The 22778-nt window shown below is 39.9% G+C and overlaps 1 protein-coding gene across 5 annotated transcripts in view; it reads left to right on the top strand.

Annotated features, from left to right (window-relative positions):
* The first annotated feature begins 563 nt into the window (after positions 1 to 563).
* The window catches only part of LOC135521831 (myosin-10-like), an 81601-nt gene continuing 59386 nt past the window's right edge, over positions 564 to 22778 (top strand). For all 5 annotated transcript variants that reach the window (XM_064947591.1, XM_064947587.1, XM_064947590.1 and 2 more), the window contains exons 1-4: positions 564 to 757; positions 3717 to 3900; positions 10382 to 10588; positions 13731 to 13887. In XM_064947591.1, the coding sequence (XP_064803663.1) occupies positions 3721 to 3900; positions 10382 to 10588; positions 13731 to 13887 (544 nt within the window). In that variant the 5' untranslated portion in view covers positions 564 to 757; positions 3717 to 3720. The remainder of the gene's footprint in view (positions 758 to 3716; positions 3901 to 10381; positions 10589 to 13730; positions 13888 to 22778) is intronic.

The following is a 22778-nucleotide window of genomic DNA, read 5'->3' on the forward strand; positions in this document are numbered from 1 at the left end:
CTGTTCGTAGGAATCTGGGACGGTCGCCTCTTTTAGTAGCCCGGCTTTTCCAATAGACAGTCCTTATGCACAGGTCTAAGATCAGCTTAGTACTGTCTCCAAACCTAGCATTAACCATTAAATTAAACCCAAAACCGACCTTAGATCAATGTCTAGGGACTATTCCGTCCCTCTCCGAGTGACAGACAAGGGATGCTGTCATCAACAAAGAGCGTGCAAATCTCCCTACCCCACCGCGAGAATACTGTATGGGCACCTGCTACTTTACTCCAATTGGGCATTCCACACGTCCTTCAGACTGATGGGACTGCCCAATATTTTGTCTGATTGGTTAGGATTTGTGGCAATTGGGATCTCTCAAGATCCCATTTGTTGTCGCTTGTACCTGTGCCAGTGAAGGGGCTGGACGGGATCGTGTCATTCAATGGGCGGGGATTCACAGCAGTTGTATATTTTCATTCGAAGACTCTATTTATAAAGCGGGACTTAACTTTAAGTTACTTTTTATTGGTGTATAGACAGGAAGTGACTGTGCTGCCCTGAAGCCGGCGCTTCGCCCTCACCCTTCTGTCTGTCTGTTTTATGATCAGTAGAATGTGTGTGTGCGGCTTCGACTGAGAGAGCGGTGTAATGATAAAAGCCGCATTTGCGGTACCCTCCTCTCACCTCATATAAGTCAGGAAAAAACGGAGAAACCGTCTTATTTCGTTCCTCCTCGAGCCCTAGACTTATCCACGTCTCGGAGAACATTGTGAAGGTGAGATATTTAGTTACCAATAGCCAACTCTAATTCAGTCGTAGTTAGTCTAATATCCTGCACGGCGACGCATCATATTTCATTGGTGTTGGCTACTTGCTAACCTAGCTAGGTTAGTCTAAATGCGGGTGGAATAACGCCGAAAATTACACCCAATAGGGGACCTTCCAGCGGCGTGCTGCCTGGCCCTCCGGTTAGCATGCAGGCCCACGAATGGTACAAAACGATCACATAGCAAACCGAAAATATTGTTAAGCTGTTAGACAAGAGAATGCAAGCAGTTGTAAATATGTAGCTTTATGAATGAAGGGTTTATTATAAGTATATTATTATAACGATATTATGTCTTCTTATCCGTAAGATATTCGTATTATTAACCTATTATTATTAGGTTATTATTTAACCCACATTAGTGACTGACCACCCCAAAGCTAACTAAGGCTAAATTCCATGCGCTCTCTTTAATGTGGTCCATTGAGTCTATCATTAGGCTATATGCTGTAACGAATCCTCTAATCATTATTCATACCTCATGCTCGAGGTGTGGTTGGCGTATGGTTCATGTCTTTTGTCGGGTGGTATGGTGTTGCAGGTAGTAGAATGGGAATCTTTCGTATGGCTCCCGTTAGCGGACGCACTAATATTTTGGACGGGGGAGCTTGCGTGTGTGTCTGTCTGCCAGCGACAGTTTCAGGCGGTGGTTGAGTCACAATGTCACCTCTGCCTCAACACTCGGCTTTTCCCCTCAAATTTAAGCGTAAAGAAAAGGCGTTACCATGCCCCCCCACCACCACCACCACCACTCACACACACACACAACCACACACACATTCCTCCCGCACCCCCGCATTGACCTCCACACAAACCCCGCAAGTATTGTCTTTAATACTGCACTGTGGTGGTGTATTGGGGAGTGTGCTTAGTTTAGTGTTGCTATGGAAAAAATAAATGGTCTTATTAGGTTTTAGACACCTGGCTGAGTGAGCTACAGTAGCATGGTCAGTCAGTGATGGACGCCCAAAGACAGCCTTGTTCAGATGTGCTATAAGCTTTTGTTATAACGATAAATACAGACAGACATGTATAAACAGATGATAAGGAATGCCTCAGGATATCTGATGACTATTTCTGGCCATCCTTCATCTTCCTTCTCTCATCAGTAAGGAAGCTGCTCTCTGTCTCTCTGTTTGGAGTGACTCATCAACACTAATCTGCTGTGTGTACACAGTATGACAGACAGACAGGAGTAGGTGTCAGTGCAGGTGTAGACCTACTCAGGCCGGAGACAGAGGGACAGACAGAATGACACGGGAGGAATCAGGCCGGTCTGGGTGGAGAGAGTAGACACCTTATCTGTGATGACAGACAGCAACAGACATTGTGTTTTGGGTCGGGTTGACACTCAGACTCACTTTATGTAATTTATGCAGAGGGGTTCTGCTTCAATCCAAATGATGAGTAGTCATTTATTGGGGTAGACAATATCAGTGTCCTTTAGGAGCCAATAAAGATATAAACAAGCAGTCTATAGATGATTGACACCCTCAGACCAATCGCTAAATCAATCTCCATACCAGTTTTCAGAGACTTCTGAGAAATGGCCTATATGGCAGACTCAGCTGTAGTTCAGACGTGATTTAACACTACCTATGAGGTATACTCTCTTTCCTTCAGTCTGTCAGACTAGTAGTTACTTTGAAATAGATGTGTAATAGCAGTAGTAATTCAACTATAGTAAAAAATAAATACTTGAATTCAGCAGTGAATCTAGATTGAAGGTAAGCAGATTGAACCATTATTCATCTCGTGTTTTGTGTCGGTGTAGATTGAGCTTTCTGCAGTAGTAACCATTTGATTGAAGGGAGATAGAGAGTGACTTCACTACTCAAAGGCTACTAATACACACAGTACTTCCCTTACAATCACACCCATCATGGAGGATTTGATTGTTAAAGCCAGGGATTGGAGGTACATGTTGATATAGAGCTGTCTTTGTCCCACAGTGACTACTAGAAGTGGTTGACTCGTGACTCCAGCAGAGTGGACTGGACTGTAAAAGGTCCTCTGTGTATCTGTATTACCTAATCTTAGTACTGTTGCTATGATAATACAGTAATATCAGCCAACTGTGGAGTAGACCTCTCCTCCTCTCTCTCACTCTCCCTCTCTCTGCCACTCTCTCCCTCCCCTCACTTTCTCTCTCTCTCTCTCTCTCTCTCTCTCTCTCTCTCTCTCTCTCTCTCTCTCTCTCATACCTCTCTCTCTCTCATACCGCTCTCTCTCTCTCCCCCTCTTCCTTTCTCTCTCTAAGCTCTGACTGTCATGTCACTTTACTGAGTCAGTTGATGTATCCCTCTGCTCCCTTCCCCCTGCATCCATCCCTCCATCCATCTCTCTCTCTTCCACCCTGACTGTCTCCTTGATTTGCTCTGTCTTTCAATTATGCCATCTCTGACTATCGGGACTGTATCTGGGCTGTGTGGTCCTACTGCTCTCATTTTCTGTGTGTGTGTGCATTATGTGTGTGTGTTTGTTTTTGGTGTGTGTACTTACTAGTCTACTACTGCTCGCTTGAGAGGGATCACATCACTATCACTGTCTGATAGTTAGGCAGTCCTCCTCCACTCACTCACACTCACATGCCATGATCAGTGAAATACACTTCTCTGATTTTCATCTACTATGCAGTCCACTCACTCACTCACTCACTCACTCACTCACACTCACGTGACAATGTGACTGAGTGAGGAAATGTCTAACTGTCTTTCTTGTCTCTCTCTCTCTCTCCCTCTCTCCCTCTCTCTCTCTCTCTCTCGGTCTCTCTCTCCCTCTCCCTCTCTCTCTCTCTCTCTCTCTCTCTCGGTCTCTCTCTCTCGGTCTCTCTCTCTCTCACTCTCCCTCTCTCTCTCTCTCTCTCTCTCTCTCTCTCTCTCTCTCTCTCTCTCTCTCTCTCTCTCAGCACCATGTCCAGGCCGTCAGGGGGCGGTGTTTCCAATGATGTCACCCGCTTCCTGTCCACGGGGGTGGTGCCAGGCTCGCCCACTTCCTCTACCCCCACTGGCCACGTATTCTCCGCCTCCAGCCAGGCTGATTGGGCGGCAAAGAGGCTCGTCTGGGTTCCGTCCGAGAAGCACGGCTTTGAGGTGAGTGGGCAGGGTGGGGCCAATGGGCGTGGGCAGGGTGGAGGGCAGCCGGTGGTGAGGTTAGGGGGAGGGGCGAGTTTGGAAAAGAGAACAGTGTGTTTCTCAAGACAATGGAATGGTAACGCATTGATCTAGCATTCTCTAAGATGCTATTTCACAGTGTTGGTATAACTTCCTTGTCTTTCGATGCGTCTCTGTACCCCTTCCAACTCTATTCCAGTCTCCTTATATTGTCAGTGCTGCAGTGAACTAGGGCTTCTAGTTCTCCTCTCTCACATTGCTTTAGTCACAGGGCTCTATCTCTCTGTTGGAGCCACACTGCCCTCTGATCTACGTCACTCAGCTCTACATGTTCTATTCTAAACCTCGTCTTTCTATGAGAAGTGGCATCACTTGTAGAACACTTCCACCTCTATCCTTTACCTTGATCACTCTCTTCTTCTCTGTTCTGCTGTGTCCCAGTTTCCACTGTGTTCCAAGGCTCTTTGTGTTCGACAATGTGACAGGGTTCCAATGGGCTCTCTACTCTATAGTATGTCTATACAGGGTATCTCTCTCTGTTTCTCAGCTGTTCTGATATGGAGCTTTAGGAATAGAACAATACACTCCTTCAGCCTCCTAATGTTAAAGAGGCCGCAGTAACACACACACACACAGTCACACATAGTCACACACACAGTCGTCATTCTACATTCATATTTTAAGTGTGTGGTTAGTCGTATTCTGAGAATGCGGGTGTGTGTGCCAGACAGAAGTAAATGGTGAACCGAGCAGAACAGAGCAGAACACAGCAGAACAGAGGAGAACAGAACAGAGCATAACAGAATAGAGGAGAACAGAGCAGAGCAGAGCAGAACAGAGAAGAACAGAACAGAGCAGAACAGAGCAGAACAGAGCAGAGCACAACAGAACAGAGCAGAACAGAGCAGAACAGAGCAGAGCAGAACAGAACAGAACAGAGCAGAGGAGAGCAGAGCAGGGTAGAATCTTGTGACCTGACCAGCTCAGAGTTCACCACTTCCTGTCGTCCCCCCGGTCATAAGAGCTGTACTATGACAAGGGTTATTAACTCCTCCCTCTCTCTGTGTGTCTATTTCTGTTCGCCCCTCCTCAGTCCAGCCATCTCAACCACTAGCACTGTTTTACGTCATGTGTGTGTATGTGGACACCAGTGATGCTTATTGCTTCATACTGGAAATCAATCCCACCTCCTCTCGTCATGTGATGAAACCCTATATTTCACACCACCATGTGTTATTACCATGTGTTATTATCATGTGTTATTATCATGTGTTATTATCATGTGTTATTACCATGTGTTATTATCATGTGTTATTATCATGTGTTATTACCATGTGTTATTATCATGTGTTATTACCAATCGTTATTATGATGCATTATTACCATGTGTTATTATCATGTGTTAGTATCATGTGTTAGTACCATGTGTTATTATCATGCTTTATTATCATGCATTATTACCATGTGTTATTATCATGTGTTATTATCATGCATTTGTACCATGTGTTATTATCATGTGCTATTATTATGTGTTATTATCATGTGTTATTATCATGTGTTTGTACCATGTGTTATTATCATGCGTTATTATCATGTGTTTGCACCATGTGTTATTATTATGTGTTTGTACCATGTGTTATTATCATGTGTTATTATTATGCGTTTGTACCATGTGTTATTATCATGTGTTATTATTATGGGTTTGTACCATGTGTTATTACCATGTGTTATTATTATGGGTTTGTACCATGTGTTATTATCAGGTGTTATTGTCATGCGTTTGTACAATGTGTTATTATCATGTGTTATTATTATGGGTTTGTACCATGTGTTATTATCATGTGTTATTATTATGCGTTTGTACCATGTGTTATTATCATGTGTTATTATCATGTGTTATTATCATGTGTTTGTACCATGTGTTATTATCATGTGTTATTATTATGAGTTTGTACCATGTGTTATTATCAGGTGTTATTGTCATGCGTTTGTACCATGTGTTATTATTATGCGTTTGTACCATGTGTTATTATTATGCGTTTGTACCATGTGTTATTATCAGGTGTTATTGTCATGTGTTATTATTATGTGTTATTATTATGCATTTGTACCATGTGTTATTATCATGTGTTATTATCATGTGTTATTATCATGTGTTATTATCATGTGTTTGTACCATGTGTTATTATCATGTGTTATTATTATGCGTTTGTACCATGTGTTATTATCAGGTGTTATTGTCATGTGTTATTAGTATGTGTTATTATTATGAATTTGTACCATGTGTTATTATCATGTGTTATTATTATGCGTTTGTATCATGTGTTATTATCATGTGTTTGTACCATGTGTTATTATCATGTGTTATTATTATGCGTTTGTACCATGTGTTATTGTCATGTGTTATTATCATGTGTTATTATCATGTGTTTGTACCATGTGTTATTATCATGTGTTATTATTATGCGTTTGTACCATGTGTTATTATTATGCGTTTGTACCATGTGTTATTATTATGCGTTTCTACCATGTGTTATTATCATGTGTTATTATTATGCGTTTGTACCATGTGTTATTATCATGTGTTATTATCATGTGTTATTATCATGTGTTTGTACCATGTGTTATTATCATGTGTTATTATTATGAGTTTGTACCATGTGTTATTATCAGGTGTTATTGTCATGCGTTTGTACCATGTGTCATTATTATGCGTTTGTACCATGTGTTATTATCAGGTGTTATTGTCATGTGTTATTATTATGTGTTATTATTATGCATTTGTACCATGTGTTATTATCATGTGTTATTATCATGTGTTATTATCGTGTGTTATTATCATGTGTTTGTACCATGTGTTATTATCATGTGTTATTATTATGCATTTGTACCATGTGTTATTATTTTGCGTTTGTACCATGTGTTATTATCAGGTGTTATTGTCATGTGTTATTATTATGTGTTATTATTATGAATTTGTACCATGTGTTATTATCATGTGTTATTATTATGCGTTTGTATCATGTGTTATTATTATGCGTTTGTACCATGTGTTATTGTCATGTGTTATTATTATGCGTTTGTACCATGTGTTATTATCATGTGTTATTATCATGTGTTATTATCATGTGTTTGTACCATGTGTTATTATCATGTGTTATTATTATGTGTTTGTACCATGTGTTATTATTATGCGTTTGTACCATGTGTTATTATCATGTGTTATTGTCATGTGTTATTATTATGTGTTATTATTATGGATTTTGTACCATGTGTTATTATCATGTGTTATTATTATGCGTTTGTATCATGTGTTATTATCATGTGTTTGTACCATGTGTTATTGTCATGTGTTATTATTATGTGTTTGTACCATGTGTTATTATCATGTGTTATTATCATGTGTTATTATTATGTGTTATTATTATGCATTTGTACCATGTGTTATTATCATGTGTTATTATTATGCGTTTGTACCATGTGTTATTGTCATGTGTTATTATTATGTGTTTGTACCATGTGTTATTATTCTGTGTTATTATCATGTGTTATTATTATGCGTTTGTACCATGTGTTATTGTCATGTGTTATTATTATGCGTTTGTACCATGTGTTATTATCAGGTGTTATTGTCATGTGTTATTATTATGTGTTATTATTATGCGTTTGTACCATGTGTTATTGTCATGTGTTATTATTATGCGTTTGTACCATGTGTTATTATCATGTGTTATTATCATGTGTTTGTACCATGTGTTATTATCATGTGTTATTATTATGCGTTTGTACCATGTGTTATTATTATGCGTTTGTACCATGTGTTATTATCAGGTGTTATTGTCATGTGTTATTATTATGTGTTATTATGCATTTGTACCATGTGTTATTATCATGTGTTATTATTATGCGTTTGTATCATGTGTTATTATCATGTGTTTGTACCATGTGTTATTGTCATGTGTTATTATTATGTGTTTGTACCATGTGTTATTATCATGTGTTATTATCATGTGTTATATCATGTGTTATTATCATGTGTTATTATCATGTGTTATTATTATGTGTTATTATTATGCATTTGTACCATGTGTTATTATCATGTGTTATTATTATGCGTTTGTACCATGTGTTATTGTCATGTGTTATTATTATGTGTTTGTACCATGTGTTATTATTCTGTGTTATTATCATGTGTTATTATTATGCGTTTGTACCATGTGTTATTGTCATGTGTTATTATTATGTGTTTGTACCATGTGTTATTATCATGTGTTATTATCATGTGTTATTATTATGTGTTATTATTATGCATTTGTACCATGTGTTATTATCATGTGTTATTATTATGCGTTTGTACCATGTGTTATTGTCATGTGTTATTATTATGTGTTTGTACCATGTGTTATTATTCTGTGTTATTATCATGTGTTATTATTATGCGTTTGTACCATGTGTTATTATTATGCGTTTGTACCATGTGTTATTATCAGGTGTTATTTTCATGTGTTATTATTATGTGTTAATATTATGCATTTGTACCATGTGTTATTATCATGTGTTATTATTATGCGTTTGTATCATGTGTTATTATCATGTGTTATTATCATGTGTTATTATCATGTGTTATTATCATGTGTTTGTACCATGTGTTATTATCATGTGTTATTATCATGCGTTTGTACCATGTGTTATTATTTTGCGTTTGTACCATGTGTTATTATCAGGTTTTATTGTCATGTGTTATTATTATGTGTTATTATTATGCATTTGTACCATGTGTTATTATCATGTGTTATTATTATGCGTTTGTATCATGTGTTATTATCATGTGTTTGTACCATGTGTTATTATTATGCGTTTGTACCATGTGTTATTGTCATGTGTTATTATTATGCGTTTGTACCATGTGTTATTATCATGTGTTATTATCATGTGTTATTATCATGTGTTTGTACCATGTGTTATTATCATGTGTTATTATTATGCGTTTGTACCATGTGTTATTATCAGGTGTTATTGTCATGTGTTATTATTATGTGTTATTATTATGCATTTGTACCATGTGTTATTATCATGTGTTATTATTATGCGTTTGTATCATGTGTTATTATCATGTGTTTGTACCATGTGTTATTATTATGTGTTTGTACCATGTGTTATTATCATGTGTTATTATCATGTGTTATTATTATGTGTTATTATTATGCATTTGTACCATGTGTTATTATCATGTGTTTGTACCATGTGTTATTATCATGTGTTATTATTATGTGTTATTACCATGTGTTTGTACCATGTGTTATTGTCATGTGTTATTATCATGTGTTTGTATCATGTGTTATTATTATGTATTATTATTATGTGTTATTATCATGTGTTATTATCATGTGTTATTATCAAGTGATATTATTATGTGTTATTATTATGTGTTTGTACCATGTGTTATTATCATGTGTTATTATCATGTGTTATTATCATGTGTTATTATCATGTGTTATTATCATGTGTTATTATTATGCATTTGTTCCATGTGTTATGGCTTGTCATGTCTTGTGCTGTTAGTGGATATTTCCTGGATCAGTATCTAACTCTCTGTCCCTTCCCCTACCCTCTCTCTCTCGCTCTCTCTCTCTCTCTCTTCCCCTACCCCCTCTCTCTCTCTCTCTCTTCCCCACCGCTCTCTCTCTCTCTTCCCTGCCTCTCTCTCTCCCGCCACCTCTATCTATCCCCCTACCCTCTATCTCTCTCTGTCTCTCTCTTTATCTGTCTCTCTCTCTCTTCCCCACCTCTCTCTCTCTCTTCCCTGCCTCCCTCTCTCCCCCCGCCTCTATCTCTCCCCTACCCCCTCTCTCTCTCTCTCTCTCTCTCTCTCTCTCTCTCTCTCTCTCTCTTCCCCACCTCTCACTCTCTCTCTTCCCTGCCTCTCTCTCTCCCACCGCCTCTATCGCTCCCCTACCCTCTTTCTATCACTCTCTCTCTCCCTCTCTCTCTCTCTTCCCTGCCTCTCTCTCTCCCACTGCCTCTATCTCTCCCATATCCTCTCTCTCTCCCCCTCTCTCTCTCTTCCCCACCTCTCTCTCTCTCTCTTCTCCTACTCTCTCTCTCTCTCTTCCCTGCCTCTCTCTCTCCCTCTCTCTCTTCCCCTACCCTCTCTCTCTCTTCCCCACTTTTCTCTCTCTCTTCCCTGCCTCCCTATCTCCCCCCGCCTCTGTCTCTCCCCTACCCTCTCTCTCTCTCTCCCTCTCTCTCCCTCTCTCTCTCTCTTCCCCACCTCTGTCTCTCTTTCTCCCACCGCCTCTATCACTCCCCTACCCTCTCTCTCTCTCCCTCTGCCCCACCTCTCTCTCTCTCTCTTCCCTGCCTCTCTCTCTCCCACCGCCTCTATCTCTCCCCTACCATCTCCCTATCTCCTCCCCTTCTCCCCACTCTCGCTCTCACTCCCCCCACCCCAAACCTCCAGTCTGCCAGTATCCGTGAGGAGCGAGGGGATGAGGTGGAGGTGGAGCTAACAGACAGCCAGAGGAAGTTGACCCTGTCCAGGGAGGAGGTCCAGAGGATGAATCCTCCCAGGTTCAGTAAGGTGGAGGACATGGCTGACCTCACCTGTCTCAACGAAGCCTCCGTTCTACACAACCTCAGAGAGAGATACTACTCTGGCTTGATATACGTCAGTGTACATTACACACACACACACACACACACACACACACACACACACACACACACACACACACACACACACACACATGACACAATAATACAGAAACTCAAACTTGCACAGCATACAAGGGGGAAGTGAAAGTCAAAACAGATGTGTGTATGTACAGTATATACAGTTGAAGTCGGAAGTTTGCATCCACTTAGGTTGGAGTCATTAAAACTCGTGTGTCAACCACTCCACACATTTCTTGTTAACAAACTATTGTTTTGTAGTCGGTTATAGTCGGTTAGGACTAGGATCTACTTCGTGCATGACACAAGTAATTTTTCCAACAATTGTTTACAGACAAATTATTTCACTTATCATTCACTGTATCACAATTCCTGTGGGTCAGAAGTTTACAGAAAATGATGTCATTGCTTTACTCTATAGAGAGAACTGTGACACCAGTGTAACTGATATAAGAGGAGGGGTTGTGTTACATCACGGTCGTTTATATAAGAGAGAGAAGGACGGAGGAGAAAGGAGAGTTGCATCTCCTGTTTCGTGACTGAACCAATGAGGGGAAGGATGAGAGAGATAGAAAGAGGAAGAGAAATGGATAGAAAGGAAGATAGATAAGAAGAAAGAAAGATGTGTTGCGGTACTTTGATATGAAGAATGTGTCAGAAAGAGTTAGAATGTGACATAGTGAACTACACTTTCTATTGTATATCTATGTTGAGGAATTTGAAGGCTGTTTATGTTTATCTTATCTGCTTTAGAGAAAGAGAGATAGAGAGAAAATGGGGGATTTTGGTGGACAAGGCAGTATACTGACCCTCATATTTCAGTCCACCACACACACACACACACACACACACACACACACACACACACACACACACACACACACACACACACACACACACACACACACACACACACACACACACACACACACACACACATACTGTATGTGTGGATTATCAGGGAAGGGTGTGAGAGGAGGTGGATGGTAAGGAGTGACCAGTCAGAATCCACAGAATCCACAGAATCCAGTGACCAGTCAGAATCCTTGTTATCAGTTGCCTGCATATATCATTCATTAACCTGTGTTGTAGCACTAGCTGGTTGATTGATTATCCTGACAGCTATCTTTCTTTTTCATTACACATTCCACCTGACCCTACTCATACTGTCGGTTAAAGTGTCCTACTTATACTGTAGGTTAATGTGTCCTACTCACACTGTAGGTTAATGTGTCCTACTCATACTGTAGGTTAATGTGTCCTACTCATACTGTAGGTTAATGTGTCCTACTTATACTGTAGGTTAATGTGTCCTACTCATACTGTAGGTTAATGTGTCCTACTCATACTGTAGGTTAATGTGTCCTACTCATACTGTAGGTTAATGTGTCCTACTCATACTGTAGGTTAATGTGTCCTACTCATACTGTAGGTTAATGTGTCCTACTCATACTGTCGGTTAAAGTGTCCTACTTATACTGTAGGTTAATGTGTCCTACTCATACTGTAGGTTAATGTGTCCTACTCATACTGTAGGTTAATGTGTCCTACTCATACTGTAGGTTAATGTGTCCTACTCATACTGTCGGTTAAAGTGTCCTACTTATACTGTAGGTTAATGTGTCCTACTCATACTGTAGGTTAATGTGTCCTACTCATACTGTAGGTTAATGTGTCCTACTCATACTGTAGGTTAATGTGTCCTACTTATACTGTAGGTTAATGTGTCCTACTCATACTGTAGGTTAATGTGTCCTACTCATACTGTAGGTTAATGTGTCCTACTCATACTGTAGGTTAATGTGTCCTACTTATACTGTAGGTTAATGTGTCCTACTCATACTGTAGGTTAATGTGTCCTACTCATACTGTAGGTTAATGTGTCCTACTTATACTGTAGGTTAATGTGTCCTACTCATACTGTAGGTTAATGTGTCCTACTCATACTGTAGGTTAATGTGTCCTACTTATACTGTAGGTTAATGTGTCCTACTCATACTGTAGGTTAATGTGTCCTACTCATACTGTAGGTTAATGTGTCCTACTCATACTGTAGGTTAATGTGTCCTACTCATACTGTAGGTTAATGTGTCCTACTCATACTGTAGGTTAATGTGTCCTACTCATACTGTAGGTTAATGTGTCCTACTCATACTGTAGGTTAATGTGTCCTACTCATACTGTAGGTTAATGTGTCCTACTCATACTGTAGGTTAATGTGTCCTACTTATACTGTAGGTTAATGTGTCCTACTCATACTGTAGGTTAATGTGTCCTACTTATACTGTAGGTTAATGTGTCCTACTCATACTGTAGGTTAATGTGTCCTACTCATACTGTAGGTTAATGTGTCCTACTCATACTGTAGGTTAATGTGTCCTACTCATACTGTAGGTTAATGTGTCCTACTCATACTGTAGGTTAATGTGTCCTACTCATACTGTAGGTTAATGTGTCCTACTCATACTGTAGGTTAATGTGTCCTACTCATACTGTAGGTTAATGTGTCCTACTCATACTGTAGGTTAATGGGCCCTACTCATACTGTAGGTTAATGTGTCCTACTCATACTGTAGGTTAATGTGTCCTACTCATACTGTAGGTTAATGTGTCCTACTCATACTGTAGGTTAATGTGTCCTACTCATACTGTAGGTTAATGTGTCCTACTCATACTGTAGGTTAATGTGTCCTACTCATACTGTAGGTTAGTGCCCTACTCATACTGTAGGTTAATGTGTCCTACTCATACTGTAGGTTAATGTGTCCTACTCATACTGTAGGTTAATGGGCCCTACTCATACTGTAGGTTAATGGGCCCTACTCATACTGTAGGTTAATGGGTCGTACTTATACTGTAGGTTAATGTGTCCTACTCATACTGTAGGTTAATGGGTCCTACTCATACTGTAGGTTAATGGGCCCTACTCATACTGTAGGTTAATGAGGGGAGAATGTTGGGCGGGATTGACCCTCCCTCTCCTAATGTAGTTATATATAGGTGTGTGTGTGTGATATGACATTATCTGGGTTAATTGTTGGGTCTCGGCATTGGGAATGCATGGGTCGTTGAGATTAAGCATGGTATTTTAGTTATCATTGAACTTTGTGTATATATGTGTGTGTGTGTGTTTGCAGACATACTCGGGCCTGTTCTGTGTGGTGATCAACCCCTATAAGAACCTGCCCATCTACACAGAGTCTATAGTGGAGATGTATCGAGGGAAGAAACGCCATGAGATGCCCCCTCACATCTACGCTATATCAGAGGCTGCCTACCGCAGCATGCTACAAGGTAACCCTGACCTCTAAACTCTGACCCCTTCACATCTACGCTATATCAAAGCAGGTTGTAATGATTTTCATATTTGCATTTTCATGGAACAGTTTAATTTCAGTAATAATGTTTTCATTTCTCAAAATCATTGTCAGGTGGTTAATCATAAAAATATTAATTAAAATGATAAAACTCTAAAAGTAAAAATTCTACTAATGTTGGACACATTGTGAGGCTATACCATGATCATTGGCTGCTAAATAGCCTAAATGAGCACATGGAACTGTCGAAAATATAATTATGGTTCTTTCAATCACATTCATCAACAGTTGCAAGTTTTTCATCCACTCCACAAATTTCTTGTTAACAAACTGTAGTTTTGGCGAGTCAGTTAGGACATCTACGTTGTGCATGACACAAGTCATTTTTTCCAACAATTGTTATCAGGCAGATTATTTCACTTATAATTCACTGTATCACAATTCCAGTGGGTCAGAAGTTTACATACACTAAGTTGACTGTGCCTTTAAAAAGCTTGGAAAATTCCAGAAAATGATGTCGTGGCTTTAGAAGCTTCTGATAGGCTAATTGACATCATTTGAGTCAATTGGAGTTGTAACTGTGGATGTATTTCAAGGCCTACCTTCAAACTCAGTGCCTCTTTGCTTGACAGCATGGGACAATCAAAAGAAATCAGCCAAGACCTCAGAAAGAAATTGTAGGCCTCCACAAGTCTGGTTCATCCTTGGGAGCAATTTCCAAACACCTGAAAGTAACACGCTCATCTGTACAAACAATAGTATGCAAGTATAAACACCATGAGACCTCGCCGACGTCATACCGCTCAGGAAGGTGCAAGAAATGCAAATCAATCCCAGAACAGCAGCAAAGGACCTTGTGAAGATGCTGGAGGAAACAGGTACAAAGTATCTATATCCACAGTAAAACCAGTCCTATATCGACATAACCTGAAAGGCCACTCAGCAAGGAAGAAGCCACTGCTCCAAAACCGCCATAAAAAAGCCAGACTATGGTTTTCAACTGCACATGGGGACAAAGATCATACTTTTGGAGAAATGTCCTCTGGTGTGATGAAACAAAAATAGAACTGTTTGGCCATAATGACTATTGTTATGCTTGGAGGAAAAAGGGTGAGGCTTGCAAGCCGAAGGTCACCATCCCAACCGGGAAGCACGGGGGTGGCAGCATCATGTTGTGGTGGTGCTTTGCTGCAGGAGGGACTGGTGCACTTCACAAAATAGATGGCATCATGAGGCTGGAAAATTATGTGGATATATTGAAGCAACATATTAAGATATCAGTCAGAAAGTTTAAGCTTGGTCGCAAATGAGTCTTCCAAATGGACAATGACCTCACGTATACTTCCAAAGTTGTGGCAAAATGGCCTAAGGTCAACAAAGTCAAGGTATTGGAGTGGCCATCACAAATCCCTGACCTCAATCCCATAGAAAATGTGTGGGCAGTACTGAAAACGTGTGGTCGAGCAAGGAGGCCTACCAACCTGACTCTGTTACACCAGCGCTGTCAGGAGGAATGGACAAAAATTCACCCAACTTATTGTGGGAAGCTTGTGGAAGGCTACCCAAAACAAGTTTAACCATTTAAAAGCATTTCTACCAAATACTAATTGAGTGTATGTAAACTTCTGACCCACTGGGAATGTGATGAAAGAAATAATTATTCTGACATTTCACATTCTTAAAATAAAGTGGTGATCCTAACTGACAGGGACTTTTTACTCGGATTAAATGTCAGGAATTGTGAAAACTGAGTTTAAATGTACCCTTTTTCTCGATATCCAATTACGATCTTGTCTCATCGCTCAACTCCCCAATGAAATCAGGAGAGGCTAATGTAGAGTCATGCGTCCTCTGAAACATGACCAGCCAAACCGTGCTTCTTAACAGCTGGCTGCACCAATGTGTCGGAGGAAACACCGTTCAACTGACGACTGAAGTCAGCCTGCAGACGACCCGGCCCGCCACAAGGAGTCGCTAGAGCCAAGTAAAGCCCCCCGGCCAAAACTTCCCCTATCCCAGATGACACTGGGCCAATTGTGTGCCGCCCTATGGGACTCCCTGTCACGGCCGGTTGTGACACAGCCGGGTTCGAACCCGGGTCTGTAGTGACACCTCAAGCACTGTGATGCAGTGCCTTACACCGCTGCGCCACTTGGGAGGCCTGGAAATATATTTTTATTGGCTAATTCATTCCAGGAGTTGCATGTTTTGTTCAGATGAATTACCATAATGTAAATGTGATTTCTGTCATTCTGAGCAGCGTGGGTGGACGCCCTTACACAACCAATGCATATGTGTCTGATACATTTCTCAAATGGCTGGTAAATTAAAATCTTCCCGGCCACGTTGTTTGGTGCCACATTGTCCTAACGGACACCCTGCTGACAGTGTAAATACCATATACAGGGCATTCAGAATTCAGACCCCTTGACTTTTTCTACATTTTGTTACATTACAACCTTATTCTAAGATGTAGTAAATTGTTTTTTTCCCTCATCAATCTACACCCAATACCCCATAATGACAAAGCAAAAACAGGTACCCTTACCCAGATCTGTGCCTCGACACAATCATGTCTCGGAGCTCTACGGACAATTCCTTCAACCCCATGGCTTGGTTTATGCTCTGACATGCACTGTCAACTGTGGGACCTTTTATAGACAGGTGTGTGCCTTTCCAAATCATGTCCAATCAACTGAATTTATTACAGGGGACTCCAATCAAGTTGTAGAAACATCTCAAGGATGATCAATGGAAACAGGATGCACCTGAGCTCAATTTCAAGTCTCATAGCACAAGGTCTGAATACTTATGTATTCGCATTGTCATTATGGGGTATAAATTGATTATGTTTTTTAAAATCCATTTTAGAATAAGGCTGTAATGTAACAAAATGTGGGAAAAGGGGAGGGGTCTGAATACTTCCTGAATGTGGTGTACATCCATGTTTTTTGTGGAAGTATATGGAAACATTGGCAATGAGAATATCTCTGCAAATGGCAGTAGTATTTGCAGTTCATTCTAGGACTTTTCCCACGCCACATGTATTATGATAGGAGCGTGACAAACAGACACGGATTGCTCCACTCCTCCATTAAAACCGGTTAGAGACAGATTGAGCAACGTTTCTGCCCCAAGGTCAATTCATTAGACGACAAGACTGTCTCTCTCTCTTATTCTTTCTTTCTTTCAATATGACAGGTGTGTGTCCGTGATCTGTGATCCTATTGATAATTGAACCAGTATGACCGGTATGTGTGTGTGTCCGTGCATGTCTGTGCACATGTGTGCGGCGTGTGTGTGCTTGCCTCTGTGTGTGAGTCAGTGGAGGAAACCTTTAAAACAAAACACAGCAGAAATGTAACAGACAAGGTCAGGCCATTGTGTTGGTGTCTGCAGTGTGGGCTGGAGCAGAGGTCTGAGGTCTGTCTGGAGAGACCACCTCTGTAGCTTTGACCCCCTTCCTCCTCACTACACGACAATGCTGCTCAGTGAGAGCTGTTGAAATCACATACACACTGACATCCTTTGTGTTTCAGTCAGGTTCTCTGAGATAGATTGGCAAGTGTATCCATCCCCTTGTTACAGTGATTACTGGTGTAAGAGGTGAAGGTAGTACTGTTACAGTGATTACTGGTGTAAGAAGTGAAGGTAGTACTGTTGCAGTGATTACTGGTGTAAGAGGTGAAGGTAGTACTGTTACAGTGATTACTGGTGTAAGAAGTGAAGGTATTACTGTTACAGTGATTACTGGTGTAAGAAGTGAAGGTAGTACTGTTACAGTGATTACTGGTGTAAGAAGTTAAGGTAGTACTGTTACAGTGATTACTGGTGTAAGAGGTGAAGGTAGTACTGTTACAGTGATTACTAGTGTAAGAAGTTAAGGTATTACTGTTACAGTGATTACTGGTGTAAGAAGTGAAGGTATTACTGTTACAGTGATTACTGGTGTAAGAAGTGAAGGTATTACTGTTACAGTGATTACTGGTGTAAGAGGTGAAGGTATTACTGTTACAGTGATTACTGGTGTAAGAAGTGAAGGTAGTACTGTTACAGTGATTACTGGTGTAAGAGGTGAAGGTATTACTGTTACAGTGATTACTGGTGTAAGAAGTGAAGGTATTACTGTTACAGTGATTACTGGTGTAAGAAGTGAAGGTAGTACTGTTACAGTGATTACTGGTGTAAGAGGTGAAGGTAGTACTGTTACAGTGATTACTGGTGTAAGAAGTGATGGTAGTACTGTTACAGTGATTATTCGTGTAAGAAGTGAAGGTAGTACTGTTACAGTGATTACTGGTGTAAGAAGTGAAGGTATTAATGTTACAGTGATTACTGGTGTAAGAGGTGAAGGTAGTACTGTTACAGTGATTACTGGTGTAAGAAGTGATGGTAGTACTGTTACAGTGATTACTGGTGTAAGAAGTGAAGGTATTACTGTTACAGTGATTACTGGTGTAAGAAGTGAAGGTATTACTGTTACAGTGATTACTGGTGTAAGAGGTGAAGGTGGTACTGTTACAGTGATTACTGGTGTAAGAAGTGATGGTAGTACTGTTACAGTGATTACTGGTGTAAGAAGTGATGGTAGTACTGTTACAGTGATTATTCGTGTAAGAAGTGAAGGTAGTACTGTTACAGTGATTACTGGTGTAAGAAGTGAAGGTAGTACTGTTACAGTGATTACTGGTGTAAGAAGTGATGGTAGTACTGTTACAGTGATTACTGGTGTAAGAAGTGAAGGTATTACTGTTACAGTGATTACTGGTGTAAGAAGTGAAGGTAGTACTGTTACACTGATTACTGGTGTAAGAAGTGAAGGTAGTACTGTTACAGTGATTACCTGTGTAAGAAGTGATTGTAGTACCGTTACAGTGATTACTGGTGTAAGAAGTGAAGGTATTACTGTTACAGTGATTACTGGTGTAAGAAGTGAAGGTAGTACTGTTACAGTGATTACTGGTGTAAGAAGTGAAGGTAGTACTGTTACAGTGATTACCTGTGTAAGAAGTGATTGTAGTACTGTTACAGTGATTACTGGTGTAAGAAGTGAAGGTATTACTGTTACAGTGATTACTGGTGTAAGAAGTGAAGGTATTACTGTTACAGTTATTACTGGTGTAAGAAGTGAAGGTAGTACTGTTACAGTGATTACCGGTGTAAGAAGTGATTGTAGTACTGTTACAGTGATTACTGGTGTAAGAAGTGAAGGTAGTACTGTTACAGTGATTACTGGTGTAAGAAGTGAAGGTAGTACTGTTACAGTGATTACTGGTGTAAGAAGTGAAGGTATTACTGTTACAGTGATTACTGGTGTAAGAAGTGAAGGTAGTACTGTTACAGTGATTACTGGTGTTAGAAGTGAAGATAGTACTGTTACAGTGATTACTGGTGTAAGAAGTGAAGGTATTACTGTTACAGTTATTACTGGTGTAAGAAGTGAAGGTAGTACTGTTACAGTGATTACCGGTGTAAGAAGTGATTGTAGTACTGTTACAGTGATTACTGGTGTAAGAAGTGAAGGTAGTACTGTTACAGTGATTACTGGTGTAATTTGTTCCCCCCAATGGTGGAACAAACTCCCTCACGACGCCAGGACAGCGGAGTCAATCACCACCTTCCGGAGACACCTGAAACCCCACCTCTTTAAGGAATACCTAGGATAGGATAAAGTAATCCTTCTCACCCCCCCCCCCTTAAATGATTTAGATGCACTATTGTAAAGTGGCTGTTCCACTGGATGTCATAAGGTGAATTCACCAATTTGTAAGTCGCTCTGGATAAGAGCGTCTGCCAAATGACTTTAATGTAAATGTAAAGTTAAGGTAGTACTGTTACAGTGATTACCGGTGTAAGAAGTGATTGTAGTACTGTTACAGTGATTACTCGTGTAAGAAGTGAAGGTATTACTGTTACAGTGATTACTGGTGTAAGAAGTGATTGTAGTACTGTTACAGTGATTACTAGTGTAAGAAGTGAAGGTATTACTGTTACAGTGATTACTGGTGTAAGAAGTGAAAGTAGTACTGTAACAGTGATTACTGGTGTAAGAAGTGAAGGTAGTACTGTAACAGTGATTACTGGTGTAAGAAGTGAAGGTAGTACTGTAACAGTGATTACTGGTGTAAGAAGTGAAGGTAGTACTGTTACAGTGATTACTGGTGTAAGAAGTGAAGGTAGTACTGTAACAGTGATTACTGGTGTAAGAAGTGAAGATAGTACTGTTACAGTAATTACTGGTGTAAGAAGTGAAGGTAGTACTGTAACAGTGATTACTGGTGTAAGAAGTGAAGGTAGTACTGTTACAGTGATTACTGGTGTAAGAAGTGAAGGTAGTACTGTAACAGTGATTACTGGTGTAAGAAGTGAAGATAGTACTGTTACAGTAATTACTGGTGTAAGAAGTGAAGGTAGTACTGTTACAGTGATTACTGGTGTAAGAAGTGAAGGTAGTACTGTTACAGTGATTACTGGTGTAAGAAGTGAAGGTAGTACTGTAACAGTGATTACTGGTGTAAGAAGTGAAGGTAGTACTGTTACAGTGATTACTGGTGAAAGAAGTGAAGGTAGTACTGTAACAGTGATTACTGGTGTAAGAAGTGAAGGTAGTACTGTTACAGTGATTACTGGTGTAAGAAGTGAAGGTAGTACTGTAACAGTGATTACTGGTGTAAGAAGTGAAGGTTGTACTGTTACAGTGATTACTGGTGTAAGAAGTGAAGGTAGTACTGTTACAGTGATTACTGGTGTAAGAAGTGAAGGTAGTACTGTTACAGTGATTACTGGTGTAAGAAGTGAAGGTAGTACTGTTACAGTGATTACTGGTGTAAGAAGTGAAGGTAGTACTGTAACAGTGATTACTGGTGTAAGAAGTGAAGGTAGTACTGTTACAGTGATTACTGGTGAAAGAAGTGAAGGTAGTACTGTAACAGTGATCACTGGTGTAAGAAGTGAAGGTAGTACTGTTACAGTGATTACTGGTTTAAGAAGTGAAGGTAGTACTGTAACAGTGATTACTGGTGTAAGAAGTGAAGGTAGTACTGTTACAGTGATTACTGGTGTAAGAAGTGAAGGTAGTACTGTAACAGTGATTACTGGTGTAAGAAGTGAAGGTAGTACTGTTACAGTGATTACTGGTGTAAGAAGTGAAGGTAGTACTGTTACAGTGATTACTGGTGTAAGAAGTGAAGGTAGTACTGTTACAGTGATTACTGGTGTAAGAAGTGAAGGTAGTACTGTAACAGTGATTACTGGTGTAAGAAGTGAAGGTAGTACTGTTACAGTGATTACTGGTGTAAGAAGTGAAGGTAGTACTGTTACAGTGATTACTGGTGTAAGAAGTGAAGGTAGTACTGTTACAGTGATTACTGGTGTAAGAAGTGAAGGTAGTACTGTAACAGTGATTACTGGTGTAAGAAGTGAAGGTAGTACTGTTACAGTGATTACTGGTGTAAGAAGTGAAGGTAGTACTGTTACAGTGATTACTGGTGTAAGAAGTGAAGGTAGTACTGTAACAGTGATTACTGGTGTAAGAAGTGAAGGTAGTACTGTTACAGTGATTACTGGTGAAAGAAGTGAAGGTAGTACTGTAACAGTGATTACTGGTGTAAGAAGTGAAGGTAGTACTGTTACAGTGATTACTGGTGTAAGAAGTGAAGGTAGTACTGTAACAGTGATTACTGGTGTAAGAAGTGAAGGTAGTACTGTTACAGTGATTACTGGTGTAAGAAGTGAAGGTAGTACTGTTACAGTGATTACTGGTGTAAGAAGTGAAGGTAGTACTGTTACAGTGATTACTGGTGTAAGAAGTGAAGGTAGTACTGTTACAGTGATTACTGGTGTAAGAAGTGAAGGTAGTACTGTAACAGTGATTACTGGTGTAAGAAGTGAAGGTAGTACTGTTACAGTGATTACTGGTGAAAGAAGTGAAGGTAGTACTGTAACAGTGATTACTGGTGTAAGAAGTGAAGGTAGTACTGTTACAGTGATTACTGGTTTAAGAAGTGAAGGTAGTACTGTAACAGTGATTACTGGTGTAAGAAGTGAAGGTAGTACTGTTACAGTGATTACTGGTGTAAGAAGTGAAGGTAGTACTGTAACAGTGATTACTGGTGTAAGAAGTGAAGGTAGTACTGTTACAGTGATTACTGGTGTAAGAAGTGAAGGTAGTACTGTTACAGTGATTACTGGTGTAAGAAGTGAAGGTAGTACTGTTACAGTGATTACTGGTGTAAGAAGTGAAGGTAGTACTGTAACAGTGATTACTGGTGTAAGAAGTGAAGGTAGTACTGTTACAGTGATTACTGGTGTAAGAAGTGAAGGTAGTACTGTTACAGTGATTACTGGTGTAAGAAGTGAAGGTAGTACTGTTACAGTGATTACTGGTGTAAGAAGTGAAGGTAGTACTGTAACAGTGATTACTGGTGTAAGAAGTGAAGGTAGTACTGTTACAGTGATTACTGGTGTAAGAAGTGAAGGTAGTACTGTTACAGTGATTACTGGTGTAAGAGGTGAAGGTAGTACTGTTACAGTGATTACTGGTGTAAGAGGTGAAGGTAGTACTGTTACAGTGATTACTGGTGTAAGAGGTGAAAGTAGTACTGTTACAGTGATTACTGGTGTAAGAAGTGAAGGTAGTACTGTTACAGTGATTACTGGTGTAAGAGGTGAAGGTAGTACTGTTACAGTGATTACTGGTGTAAGAAGTGAAGGTAGTACTGTTACAGTGATTACTGGTGTAAGAAGTGAAGGTAGTACTGTTACAGTGATTACTGGTGTAAGAAGTGAAGGTAGTACTGTAACAGTGATTACTGGTGTAAGAAGTGAAGGTAGTACTGTTCATTGGGTAATATGAAAGACTGACATATT

The sequence above is a fragment of the Oncorhynchus masou genome, chromosome 30 (genome assembly GCF_036934945.1).
Source record: "Oncorhynchus masou masou isolate Uvic2021 chromosome 30, UVic_Omas_1.1, whole genome shotgun sequence".
Taxonomy (NCBI): domain Eukaryota; kingdom Metazoa; phylum Chordata; class Actinopteri; order Salmoniformes; family Salmonidae; genus Oncorhynchus; species Oncorhynchus masou.